A 15,020-nucleotide genomic window follows, 5' to 3' on the forward strand; every position below is an offset into this window, starting at 1 on the left:
TTACAGACTGATAGTCTCCTCTTACTTCAGTCAATTAAGAACTGAAAAAGTAATCTGTGATCACTGCAGGTCTGCGCTATATAGGTTGCCCGGAAAATAGTATGAAGGCTAAGAATCGCATTTTTAGTTAATAATTATATCTTCCTGATGATGAACGTATAATCCACGGAAACTCGTAGTAATAAGGCTGATGAAGAACGGCTGAATTTGCTTGTCTTTAAACTGACAGTCCGAAAGTTTATTTGGTGGAGCTCGAATTGCCTTTATATATTACTGCCGGTTTCAGAATGGCACATGTATCTTCAAATATGTTATTATATAGGCTACACAGATAATTCATCACTATTCACAACCATTTTTCACATCTATGGTCGACTGGAAAAAGTAAGCCCATGTTACATGAAGATACTGGCCAATCACATGTATCATATAACTATGAATCTGAATATGGCTGTGCGTAAGCGAAACCGATAAGAAGTTTTGAACTAGATATTAATGCATGTTTAGAAAAATCTAAAGTATGTGACGCTCTTCAGCAAAAAAATTCAATGGTTGTTGCAGTCTTTTCCAGCGGGTGTGTTATAGAAAAGATTTTCAGGTACCCCACCGGATGTAAGTACCGAAATGAAAATATTTCAGTGTCAGACCGAAATGGCATCAACAGGTACTCTGATGGACTGAAATATGGAGCCATTTCGTCACTTATATCCATCCAGATACTTGAAAGCTTTTGTTTGGTTCCATTAATTTCTGCACACATGTGTTTAAGCTATAATTTGAAACGGTTCTTGGCTGGATGTTTATGGTGTACCATGGAAATTTGAGTAAATGCTGGATCGTTCTAGACTGGAATTAAGTATTCACAAAAATTTCCCACACTCCGTTGATAAACATGCTAAAAAAACTGAAAGATCGTGGGTTCACACTTCAATATTTCATACATTTTTTTTGTGTTCCGCCAAACTCGATAGTTTCTGTAAAAGAGAAAGTCACGGAACTGCTCCCCAAAATGCCGAAATACTCTACAATTATCTGCATGTACTACACGGGTTGAAATGTTTCATTGCGTCACTAGGGAGTTTCACTTTTATGCAGAAATCTATCGCCGTTTTACATTATCTTCCAACGGCCATTTACTGTCCTCTTGTTATTTCTCTGCCCATTTCAGATACGTACATTGCCCGTTTTATTTTTGGTCACAGTTTATATCCCAAGTTTCTCTGACGTGAAGAGCTATTTAATTACTAAGGCTGCCTTTTTAATTAAACTGATAACTTAGTATACCTCATGAACTTGAAATCGTTGCATAATGCATACCAGCTCATTTATCAGACATCTTTAAATTTTTCTTCCGGAGCTCCTCAACGAACAGGAGGATGGGCAACTCGACTACAAAACCGTGTCGATCATTGTATGCAGTTTGCATGAAATCCAGTTGTCACTGACATAGATAATATAACCCGTTACAGAGATGTAAATAAACTCGTTGCGAATAGCAATCTTTTTTTTAGTTATGCACGTAACTTTTTACCTTTATGGGTACAAGGACGATTCGAATCGCCATAGACAACGAAAGCACAATAGTGGATAGGAAAAGCATATCACAGCACACGACTCGTACCTGATCGTCTAGCACTTAAATACGCATGATAATACACACATAAAAAAAATCACCCCGCTTCTCAGAACTCCTGAAGATAGACGTTGAATGTGGATATTGAATCACAGACACAGTCCCTTTGACTGTTCAGAGATGTCACTAAACCCGCTCAAAGATGTAAACAACCATGCACGAGCAGCACCTATAAGACGGAGGGGGTCCGACAGCCGATCAGTTCCATTCCCCCCGCGGGGAAAGAGGTGCACGGCTCATGTTGTCTGTAGTTCAATCACGCCTAGACGGTCAATGCCGCGGTTCGATCGCGTCCGCATTGTCACTTTGTGCGAGGAAGGGCTCTCAACAAGGGAAGTGTCCAGGCGTCTCGGAGTGAACGAAAGCGATATTGTTCTGACATGGAGGACATACAGAGAGACAGGAACTGTCGATGACATGCCTCGCTCGGCCCCCCAAGGGCCACTACTGCGGTGGATGACCGCTACCTACGGATTATGGCTCGGAGGAACCCTGACACCAACGCCACCATGTTGAATAATGCTTTTCGTGCAGCCACAGGACGTCGTGTTACGTCTCAAACTGTGCCCAATAGGCTGCATGATGCACAACTTCACTCCCTACGTCCATGCCGAGATCCATCTTTGCAACCACGACACAATGTAGCGCGGTACAGATGAGCTCAACAACAGCCGAATGGACGGCTCACGATTGGCATCACGTTCTCGTCAACGATGAATGTCGCATAATCGAGCAGACAATCGTCAGAGACGTGTTGGGAAGCAACCCGGTCAGACTGAACGCCTTAGACACACTGTCCAGCGTGTGCAGCAAGGTGGAGGTTCCCTGCTGTTTTGGGGTGGCATTATGTGGGGCCGACGTACGCCGCTGGTGGTCATGGAAGGCGCCGTAACGGCTGTACGATACGTGAATGCCATCAAAAAATGGTTCAAATGGCTCTGAGCACTATGGGACTTAACATCAATGGGCATCAGTCCCCTAGAACTTAGAACTACTTAAACCTAACTAACCTAAGGACATCACACAACACACAGTCACCACGAGGCAGAGAAAATCCCAGACCCCGCCGGGAATCGAACCCGGGAACCCGGGCGCGGGAAGCGAGACCTCTACCGTACGGCCACGAGCTGCAGGCTGAATGCCATCCTTCGACCGATAGTGCAACCATATCGGCAGCATTTTGGCGAGGCATTCGTCTTCATGGACGACAATTCGCACCCCCGTCGTGCACATCTTGTGAATGACTTCTTTCAGGATAACGACATCACTCGACTAGAGTGTCCAGCATGTTCTCCAGACATGAACCCTATCGATAGATTGAAAAGGGCTGTTTATGGACGACGTGACCCACCAACCACTCTGAGAGATCTAGGCCGTATCGCCGTTGAGGAGTGGGACACTCTGGGCCAACAGTGCCCTGATGAACTTGTGGATAGTATACCACGACGAATACAGGCGTGCATCAATGCAAGAAGACGTGCTACTGGGTATTAGAGGCACAGGTGTGTACAGCAATCTGGACGACCACCTCTGAAGGTCTCGTTGTATGGTGGTACAACATACAATGTGTGGTTTTCATGAGCAATAGAAAGGGCGGAAATGATGTTTATGCTGATCTCTATTCCAATTTTCAGTACAGATTCCGGAGCTCTCGGAACCGAGATGATGCAAAACTTTTTTGATGTGTGTGCAAAGAGCAGAGATTCGAGAAAAATCTCTCAAAGTCACTTCTCTAAATTGTATTTTGGATGCTCTCGGACTATTACGGTCTTGCCTTCTGCTCGCTCCACATGCTCAGAGACAAAAAGTACCTCCAAATAAAAACCTCTTGATATATCCCCGTACTAACCAAAGTTAACTTCTATTAAGAGTGTTCAGTGTGATCGAGGTTTATTTTTTGAGCTATCACATTACTTACGAGCGCCTTTCTATGCCATTTTAATCGATATCTTCGGAGATCAGTATTGGTTAACGTTATTTTACCTATAATGAAAATGGATTCGAGGTTCTTAACTTCATTAATGCAGTCTGCATCCTATATATGAAGACATTAGTATGTGCACGAGTGTTTAGGGGGAAACTGAACTTCACCGACAAAATTTCAGGGGTTTTCCGGGGATATTTTCTGAGTATTCTGGTATTAGAGGCCGGGTCTCCGGTGGCTAGTTACGAAGTTATTGCGTTTCGTTTGATTTCTCACCTCAATCTATCTGTGTATCTGCATCACTCTGAAAACATCTGCACAACAATGCAAACGTTAACGGTATGCACTGTGTGTATTCTTCGGTAGCAAATATGTTCCATTCACACGAGATACTTATTGCTGACAATAATAATGCTCAGTTTAGTCTTCGGCCTAAAGCTTGGGTTCAGTGCTGCTCGGTTGTGTCTCCGGTTTAATTTTATCGCAGTGTTAGTTGCACATTGTGATACACAAGGTAGGGACAAGTATATTAATGAAAATTTGGCGTATAGGCATCCCGCACAGGGTTCACTGAATCCAATGGAAGTGCGTCACAATCCTCTTCTGAACGGAAACCTCTTCGCAATATACTTCTCTAAATTGTTTCGTATCAAGGTTGTTGCGTTGCTGTGTGTTTAGTGTATAGAAACGAAGGTAAATGGGATAACAAACCGAATATATCGTAGGTACATTATTACGCTGTAACGAGCTACCGGCGAGCACGAGTTTTTTCTATCAAAATACCAACGAAATATCGCTAAACGACGTCCGAAATTTTATTGGTGGAGTTCGGTTTCTGCCTGTGTAACATTTTTTAAACGTACATGCTGATCTGCATTTAGTCGTTAATTCATGACAGGTATAGCAACGTAGAAAGGAAACTGCATGGATCGACGGGCTCAGCTGAATCTCCCATACACTAAATAGTGCAATTTTTCTTTCTTTCTTTCTTGGGATGTTTGTTCCGATTCAACGCGGGGTCGGCCGTGTTACTATTGATTTGGCAGTGTTAACTGCAGAGGGTGGCCGGATGCCCTTCCTGGCGCCACCCCTAACTCCCCCAGGACGGAATTAATGTTCCCCAGCTGTCTGCGTCTAGTGTAAGCCATGGAATAGTGTGAACGATTTCAAAGGTCTGCGAGTCGTGACACTGAGGCGGAACGTGGGGACCAGCTTGGTATTCACCTAGCGGGATGTGAAAACCACCTAAAAACCACATCCACGCTGGCCAGCATACCGGCCCACGTCGTCAATCCGCCGGGCGGATTCAATACGGGGCCGGCGCGCCTACCCGAGTCCTGGAAGTAGATCATTAGCGCTGTCGGCTACCCCGGCTGGTTAAATAGTGCAATTATATTGTGCTAAATACAGCGGTAAGGACGATTTAACAGTCCACAGGTGTACTGTCAGTACCTGGTGTCCCTGTTGGACACTATGGACCGGCGGTCAGGAAGTATGAGTGACGGAAGCAGGAGTCCACTGCAGAATGATGAAATGAATGGTTTTTGAAGTGAGGTAGTTTGTCTTGTTGCTGTGGCCATGCAGTTCACACCTATCACAGCACCAGTCGGACATCTGGGCAGCGATACGAAGATGTACTACCTGACCACGATATTACAGCATTTGGACCCCTGCGGCCGTTATCGGAAACACGCGGTGGCGTAACAGTAAACAAGTTCAGTGGTGACTAGGGGAAACGCATCGCTTTGTGAGTGATTTCGAGACAGTTGTGCAGATATCAAGTGGATCAGCGAGTCATCTTGGAATACCGCGATAGAAATACCGAAGTGCTTTCACTCGCAGGTACAATAATAATGTGGTCGACTAATAATTTGTTCCCCGGCACACTGTAGTTTGCTACCTCAGGCATGATTTACACCTGGTACTTGTAGATGTTCTTGGACGCATTTTTATTCAGGTAACGTATTTGGCCCTCGCTGTGATCATTCGTGCATAGCTTTTTAAGTAGTGACGTGCCGCTGTTCACAACTGCAGGAATGCAGTACGTTTAGCGCCTGTGAACTACTTGATGGCCATCCTGCAGGTGAAACATTGTCAATCCTTGCTGTAGGAATGCTGTACATCTCACACCTATGAACGTTTTCCTGTAGATGCGGGTCCTTCCTAATGTCCTCTATCGTGATGCATCTTTTTTTTCTTCTGGAGGCATGCTGCGCATCCCTTGTGCAGTACCGTAACGTGTAGATACGCTATTCATCGACACAAGCACGTTCTGCATCTCGCACGTGATGAACATGTAAAAGATGACTGTATGGTGAGGTGTAAGGGAGAGTATGGTACTTTGTGCAGCGGGTAATCGCACGCGTCCAGTATCTGAAGGTAGTGAAGTTGACGACTTTTGGCCACAGATGCCATCTTTAGCGTCAACAGGAACAAGAAGATATGCGCCATTTGAGTTATGGATGGCGTGAGGTAATAAGCAGCCTAGATTCTTATTATTTTCAGCAAAGAGGAAATAAGAAGGGAAGCTTATAGTTATTACTGATTTGTATTTATCTGGAATATGTTATTAAAACCTGTAATTCATTATATGATTGCACGGATTTGCTAACAGTATAACAAAGAGAATCTGATCGTGTTAGTATGAAATGGTAGACTGGGGTAATGGTACGGTAACAGAGGACACGTGCTCAGCCCCGTTGAAAGGAAGAGGAAAGTAAGGAGTGAAAACAAACAATAGACTGGGTTCTAGAACAAGATGGGGATAGCTGAACGTGGGTGCCTTAAGGAGCAGCCAGAGCAGGTGAAAAGGAAAGCCAGGTGTAAGCAGATGTAAGGAGGAACGATCAGAATCATCGGAGGTATCGTATGTTTCAAGTATTTGTGATGATGACAATAACGATCATTAAGATAAAACAGTTAACTGGTGTACTGCAATCACTGCCTACAGTTAGTAAAGAACTTAAAAGTGTGATACTGTATCTGTAGACAAGCAGGTTGTGGTCCAGGTGTGTCGGGTGCTCCGCATAGGAAACATCCCAAGACTATGTTTTATAAATGCTTATTCAAGAAAGGAACGTTTCAAAAAATGTTAAAATACGAAAATAAAAATGATTCCAATTGAGACCACCACTGTTTGTATGACGGTATGACGTCCAAGTTGTCATTTGACAAGCAGAACTGCTTTTGTGAACGGTAGCAATAACAGTGCTGCATTGAGGGAGTATCGCCAACTGAAAGGCCTGAGGAGAGGTCCAATGTCGTTAATTGGTTTAAAAACATCATAATGAAATTCGAAAGTACACGTGAGCTTGATGTGGCACCTGAAGGAGGAAGTGTCCTATCCCGGTGGCGGTTACTGACGTGGTTGCTATTGCTGTAACTGAGCATGCGGCACGTGTCCCGGGTAGTGCTAATGCCCCTGCACTGTCACGAGGAATTGTCCATACGATGACCAACAGTACGGAATGTTTTGAGGTCTATTTTACACTAGCACCAGCAGAAAATCCAAACGGTACAGTAAGTGAAACCTCATGATCCGCAGCAACGTTCTGAATTTGTTCTTCGGTTTCTCGCACGGATCGAACTTGATGACATGTAGCCGGGCAATATTCTGTGGAGTGACGAGGCACATTTTACACTGCAGGGTGCAGTGAATACACAGAACTGCCGAAGCTGGGGTACTGTTAAACCGCATGTTGAACACGAAGAGCCGCTGCACCCGCCGTATGTGAACTGTATGGTGTGGATTCGCAAGTACTTCTACGGGGTGTTCAAGAAGTCTCTCCGCAGTGCCGTACGATTGTTAGCCGCGCGTGTCGCATGCCACAGTGAATATACCGAAATGAAACTCAGTGAAATACAAGTTATTAATTTATTGAATATTCATTTTTACTTACAAATTTTCACATTAAATGTTGCAGGTGTCCCCCCTGTTGTTGAATACACAATTCAATTCGTCTAATCACGTTTTCCAAACACAAGCTGTAACATTTCTTCTGTAACAGAAGCAGTGAAAGTGGATACTGGAGTTTTCAATTCATCAATGGATTTTGGACGGTTTATAGACAGTTGCTTTCGCTACACCTCAGAAGAAAAAGTCAGTTGGTGTTAGGTCGGGCCAAAATCCCTGTGAAATTATGCGATCACCAAAAACATCAGCAAGCAATGACATTGAAACGCGAGCTGTATGAGCGATTGCACCATCTTGTTGAAAATAACCGTTCAGTCTTTCACTTAACACAAGTTCTCTTATGAATGGGTACTGAATATCACCGCAGTATCGTTGTGCGTTTATTGTTTCGTTGAAAAATATGGGACCCACAATCCGACGTCTAGAAATTGCAATTCAAACTCCTATTTTCACAGAATGAAGTGGTTCCTCACGAATACACATTGGATTTGCAGTACGCCACATACGAGAATTCATGTACCCGTATAAATGAAACCACGCCTCATCAGTGAAAAACGTTTCATTAAGAATATCCCTTCCATTTTGTTGAACGACATTTTTGAACCATTGACAATAATGCAGTCTCTTGCCATGATCAGTATTTTTCAGTTCTTGCACGACTGTTATTTTGTATGGGAAAAGTTCTAATTTTTTCCTTGCAGCTGTGTGAGCAGTTCCGACACTAACATCGGTTTCCTGGTCGAGTTTTCTTATTTACTTGTTCGGATTCATGGACATTTTATCGGAAATGTCGAGTAGTTTATCCTTAGACAAAACGCTAGGACGATCACTTCTCGGTGCATCTGTCACTTCGAAATTTGTTAATCAAATTTAACACAGTATCGCGATGTGGGAGTGTTGTCTCCGGGAAAACTGAATTAAATGTTTGACGAACTGAAACTCTGTATTTACCGCCAGGTTTGAACACTGGTTCGACTAAAAACACATGTTCTTCAATGGTTAGCATTTTAACAGTGACAAAAACGAAACAAGCGGACAAAGGAACTAAACGTTCAACACGTAACGTCACACACCAACGATACTACTGACGCTGACTGAGATAAACGAAACAGTGAAATGTTGGGAGAGTCCACTTGAAGGGGAGTAACTCAGACAGGCGAACAATCATACTGCACGCGCGGCTAACAGTCATACGACACTGCGGAGAGACTTTGTGAACACCCAGTATTATCAGTCCGTTATTCTTTCACGAGAATACACTCAGAAGGTCTGTCAGATGGACTGTGACGTCTGAACATTACCTAGATCTCCTTGTACAGTATGTAATTCCTGCTTTGGATGAGCGAAACTGCGTGGAAACCACTGTTTTGATGCAACATGGGGCAACATCCAATGTCGCTTCGCCCAGTGCAAGATCTGCTTAACGCAACCTTCCACAAACGTGTTATCTCCAGAGGTTTTCCATATGCAGGGCCTGCAACAACACCTGATCTGAATCCACGTGACTTTTGGCTCTGGGGATATCTAAAAGACAGCGTTTATCAGGGACACATTCGGTCTCTATCTGATCTGAAGGCCAGTATATAGGAACGCGTTTCCCAGATTCCACCGGAACTGCCGCGAGCAACTGTTGAATGGCTCTGAGCACTATGGGACTCAACTGCTGAGGTCATCAGTCCCCTAGAACTTAGAACTAGTGAAACCTAACTAACCTAAGGACATCACAAACATCCATGCCCGAGGCAGGATTCGAACCTGCGACCGTAGCGGTCTTGCGGTTCCAGATTGCAGCGCCTTTAACCGCACGGCCACTTCGGCCGGCGAGCAACTGTTGACCACATCGTTGTACGGATGCAGCATCTCGCCGACGTCTCCGGTACTCATTGAACAAATTGAGTAAACCGCGGTTAGTATTAAAATCAACATTATTTCTGACTCACTTCTTTGACCCTTTCCTTAAGGTAATTACATACGGAAACATTTCTGTACGTCTTTCTTGATTCACAGCGCCACATTTTCACCTTGTGACCTCAATTGGAACTAGCTTTTTCAGTGTAAATCGGTTCTGCATTAATGCATGAGAATAGCTACCGAGTTTCGTTGTCATGTTTCCTTGCCATACGGTAATTATAGCCCCCACTCGACCTCTGTGAGTAGCCGCACTTTTAATTGTAACCAACCCGTACATTATTTGTGCAGTCGTGCAGTGCATCTCGCCATGGCGAAGGCACATGTGACACGGAGGGCGGACACACGGTGCTGATGTGCTGTGCTTGGTGTGTGCAGGCATGCTGTGCAGCTCGCACCTGTGGGGCTATCTGGCGGACACGCGCGGCCGTCGCACCGTGCTGCTGCTGACGCTGGTGGCGGATTCGGCGTGCACCGTCCTCTCCAGCTTCTCGCACTCCTTCTGGCTGCTGCTCATCTTCAGGTTCTGGAACGGCTTCTTGTGAGTACCTCCTGGTTCTCACATACTGGCTATAGCTCTGTATTTTATCTAGACTGAAGTCATCATTCACAACCTTGTCAGTTATTGCCACAGTATCGAGTTAAAACTAACTGTCTGTAAATGTACTTATCGTCAGTCTACTGACGAATAAAGTAGAGGTAGGTTCCCGAAAAGTAAGAATATAGTTTCTTAAATTTTGTGCTGAAATTCTTACGTTATGAACGTTTGTTCTTAGTAATTTAGTTGTATTCGTACGTTGCGCCCGGGACAGGGTGCTACATTTTGTTTGGCAAGAAGAATGTCGGGTCATGAATCTGGTTATGTATCTGAATATAATCATCTTGAGGCTGAAGCTCTTTTGTCTGTTTTTCCCTTTAACAATAACACATGTTTTTTGGGTGGGGTCCGGCCGGCCGGTGTGGCCGAGCGGTTCTAGGCGCTTCAGTCTGGAACCGCGCGACCGCTACGGTCGCAGGTTCCAATCCTGCCGCGGGCATGGATGTGTGTGTTAGGTTAGTTGAGTTTAAGTACTTCTAAGTTCTAGGGGACTGATGACCTCACATGTTAAGTCCCATAGTGCTCAGAGGCATTTGAACCATTTTTTGAACCATTTCTTTTGGGTGGTGTCCGCCTTTAGCAAAACACAATTTTGTTTTTTGTCCCAGATATGTTTCATTGCAGTTGCAGCATCATCAGTGTTTTTTTATTATTATGGCTGTTAAACATAAGGAATGTTCTTTACTGTTTAAATACATGTAAATATTAGTTTCTAAATCGTAATTACAGATTGTTGAAGAGTACATAAAATTGATACCTTCTCACCCCATAGTGTGTTTTTCTGCTGTATTACGTTTTTACTGTGTCTTTTTTCTTTACATTTTGTCACTTGCAACTATATACAACTTAATGTAGGCAAAATATTTACGCAAAAACGTAAGCGAAACATAATGTAAATAGATCACACACACACACACAACCTTTCACATGAATTATTAATCTCAGCCATAGCCGTAACAGTTTAGAAATCGTAATTTTTGTGTAAATATTTTGCCTACATTAAGTTGTATTTAGTTGCAGGTGATAAACTGCAAAGAAAAACAAACACTGTAAAAACGTAATACAGCAGTAAAACCACGCTATGTGGTAGGAAGGTATGAATACACAATTTTATGTGCTCTTCCAAAATCTGTGATTACGATTTAGAAACTAATATTTACATATATTTAAACAATAACGAATATTCCTTATGTTTGACAGCCACAATAATAAAAAAACGACTGATGATGCTGCAACTGCACTGAAACATGTCTGGGACAAAAAACGAAATTGTGTTTTTCTAAAGGCGGACCCCACACAAAAACAAATGTTATCTTAATATAATGACTCAATGACTTTTAATTTTGTACTTAAATAAAACTTAGTGAATTAAGAAACATAGGTTTTACTTGTTACCTTTAGCTTACGGCTTTTAGGATGTTTTAATTTAAGAGCGCAGGTTCCACATGATCGATGTTTTTGGGAGCCAAGCAGTTTACCACGGACAGGAGTCATTTTGTTACAATTGATTTCGTTTTGGTTCCAAGAGAGATAACACACTATCCAGCCACATTAACGTGATCACCTATCAAAAATCTGAATAAACTGCTGTGAGACATGCAGAAACAGAGTTAATGATGTTCTGGAAGGTAACTATAGGGATGTGCAGCCATGTTGACTCAGTGCCGTGGCCAGCTGCGCTATGTTACTCGATTGAGGAGCCATGACGCGAACAGCCCGATGGAGGTGTACCTACAGATTCTCGATTGGGTCTAACGTCAAGGAGTTTGATGGCCAGGGAACACAGTAAACTCATTCTGCAGCTCTTTGCACATATGCTGCGTGCTGCGTGACACATTCGATTGTCCTGCCGCTAGATGCCATAGTGCCGAGGGAAAACAAAGTGCATGTAGGGGTGGACATGGTCTCGAAGAATAGATGCATACATATATTGATCCATTGTGCGTATCAGAATGACAATAACACCACTCAGAGAATGCCCAAAGACATTCGCCAGACGATAACGTCTCTCCTCCTCTCTGCAGCTTCCTGACGATCGTTGCTGTGCCATAGAAGCCAACAGTCATCTGTCCAATGAAGCGTAAAACGTGATTCGTCTGAAAAGGCCACCTGTCGTCACTCAGTGGGCGTCCCCGACGAACAGCAGTCAGCAAGGTCACGTGAACCAGGCACCTGCTGCAGAGCCCCATTAAGCAGCAATGTTCGCTGAACGGTCGTTGAGGAGGCATTGTTGGCAGCCCCTTTGTTCACCTGGGCGGTCAGTTGCTCAACAGTTGCACGTCTATACGCCCGTACACATCAACGCCGCTGTCGTTCATCCTTGTGATGTATGGCCTGTGGTGCTACACAGTTGCCTCGGCGTCGGTTTTGTATAGCGAAATTTTGCCATGCACGGTGCACTTTAGCCACGGCGGCAGGTGAATAGTTTTCATACTTAACTGCTTCGGAAATATTTCCATCTTTGGCCCGAAAGCCACTGATAGTTACCTTGTGACGTCAGATAAATCGCTCCCTTTTCACATTACGACAACGACTGTAGTATTTTCTGTATCCACCGACACGCTTTATGTACCCTTCACTTTACAGTGCTGCCGCCAACGGCCTTGCCGTCGTGTTAACACAGATTCCCGTCACATCACCGACATTAAGGGCTGTCGGGATTGGCCGGCACTTGGGTGGTTGACCGTCTGCGTCTGACGTGACCGTCTGCGTCTGACGAGCGCTGTTGACAAGCGGAGTGAACTCACCTCTTGTGAGGCCAAATGAGAAGCTACTTGACTGCGAAGTAGCGGCTCCAGTCACGAAAGCCGACAACGACCGGGACAGCGGTCTGCTGAGCATATGCCCTTCCATCCAGTGACGTCTATCGGCTGAGAATCACACTGCGTTCGATTAGCACCGTTGGGCATTCCAAGGCCTCTTCAGACGGAGTTCTGTTTATTGTGCTGCCACCAGTGATTAGCTATTGCATGTTGACGTCGAACATAGGCGATGGTCAGATTAATATGACTGTACTGTATATTTAATACTAAAATTAATTTGCTATGCGAAATGTTCCTCAGCGACTACATCTAAATTTACAGATGTACTCCAAAAGCCACTGTACAGTGCCTGATGGAGGATACTTCACACTAATATTAGTGATTCTGTGTCCGATTACATTCGCTTGTTGAATGAGAGAAAAATTACTGTTTCTATACCTTTGTATGCGACCTAATGTCTGTCATCGTATTCACGTGATCCCTATACGACATATGTGATGGAGAGAGCATAACAGTTTTCTTCGAACACAGGTTCTCTAAATTTAACCAACAGGGTTTCGCAGAAATTAAGTCATCTTCAAAGGGTATCCAGTTCAGTGCCTCGAGCATTTTTGTTACACTTCTGTATGTATTATATCAAAATGCTACAGTCCTAGCAATATATGTCTGGAACCTGTTAAGCATGTGGAGGCTGTTATTTTGTAGCACAGTCTGTGCAGTGGTGTATAATTAAAATAACTGGGGGTCATAAACAATTCCAAACTGATTTGTCAATCGTATGGAATCAAATAACTCTGTACAAAGACCCTTAAAACGCTATGTATGATCACTAAGAATACTTTGGGACTGTGATTCTTCTGTACGGATGCGAGCCGCATTGATGGCTTGAGGCTGCATTGGGTGGACACCACTGTTGTGGGCTGGTCAGGGGGATGCAGCGGACGTCCAGCACGTCAGAGCCCTCCGATCGGTCCTCACTGGTGGCCAGCCCAGTTACTGCTTGCACTGAGGTTGACTTCTCCCATGTGGTCGAGTGGGAGGTCGCACCAGGGTGTAGCAGGCGGTGAAAGACTTCCCAGGGGGCCGCACATAAGGCCTCCCTGGTTAGTCTGTCTGTGCATGACACTGGCGCTGAGGCAGATGCCATCACCTGTCTTGTTTCAGAGGAAATTTCTCAGCCTGCAAGACCTGGACAATCAAAAAAGATGGAATTACTGATAGTTGGGAGACCCAATGTGAGGATCGTTATGGGGCCCCTTAGGGACATGGCTGCCAAGAAGGGAAAGAAAACCAATGTGCACTCCGTGTGCATACCAGGTGGAGTGATTCCAGATGTGGAATGGGTCCTCCTGGATGCTATGAAAAGCACAGTGTGCAGACAACTGCAGGTGGTGGCTCGCGTCGGTTCCAATGATGTGTGTCACATTGGATCAGAAGAGATTCTCTCCAGATTCGAGCGGCTAACAGAAGTGGTAAAGGCTGCTGGTCTTGCTTGCGAGATAAAAGCAGAGCATACCACTTGCAACATAGTCGACAGGACCGATTGCGGACCCCTGCTACAGAGCCGAGTGGAGGGTCTGAATCAAAGGCTCAGACTGTTCTGGGACCATGTAGGCTGCAGATTCCTCGACTTGTGCCAAAGGTTGGTTGGGTTTCGGGTTCTGCTGAATAGGTTAGGAGTTCACTATACGTAGGAGGCGGCTACACGGGTAGCAAGGGCTGTGTCTCGTGTCCTGGGCGGTTTTTTAGGTTAGTGGATCTTGCGAAAAACAAAAAGGGCTTCAGTCACAAAGGGTGCAGCCGAGCACAGGAAGAATGTAAGTACAGGAACCATCGGTATAACAGTTGTAAATTGTCGTAGCTGTGTTGGGAAAGTACCAGAGCTCCAAGTGCTAATAGAAAGCACTGATGCTCAAACCATTATAGGCACTGCAAGCTGGTGAAAGCCGGAGATAAGCCTAGCCGAAATTTTTGCGAATAACCAAACGTTGTTCCGAAAGTATAGGATAAACACGGCTGGCGGTGGCGTGTTTGTTGCTGTTAGAAGTAGTTTATCTTGTAGCGAAATTGAAGTACATAGTTCTTGTGGAAACCGGAATAAAATAATAATTGGATCCTTTTACCGACCTCCCGATTCAGATGATACAATTGCTGAAAGATTCAAAGAAAACTTGAGCAGTTAGATCATGAACCCCGGCAAATAGTAAACGGCTGTGAAAACACACTTGAGCTCTTAGCAATAAATAATACTGAGTTAATAACGAGCATCAAAACGGATAAAG

General features: G+C 44.4%; 1 protein-coding gene across 1 annotated transcript in view; it reads left to right on the forward strand.

Annotated features, from left to right (window-relative positions):
• The window catches only part of LOC124546190 (synaptic vesicle glycoprotein 2A-like), a 118,234-nt gene that overhangs the window by 43,375 nt on the left and 59,839 nt on the right, over nucleotides 1-15,020 (forward strand). Inside the window, exon 4 of the mRNA XM_047125018.1 lies at nucleotides 9,757-9,919. Coding sequence (XP_046980974.1) covers nucleotides 9,757-9,919 — 163 coding nt within the window. The remainder of the gene's footprint in view (nucleotides 1-9,756; nucleotides 9,920-15,020) is intronic.

The sequence above is a fragment of the Schistocerca americana genome, chromosome 1 (assembly GCF_021461395.2).
Source record: "Schistocerca americana isolate TAMUIC-IGC-003095 chromosome 1, iqSchAmer2.1, whole genome shotgun sequence".
In the NCBI taxonomy this organism is placed as follows: Eukaryota; Metazoa; Arthropoda; class Insecta; order Orthoptera; family Acrididae; genus Schistocerca; species Schistocerca americana.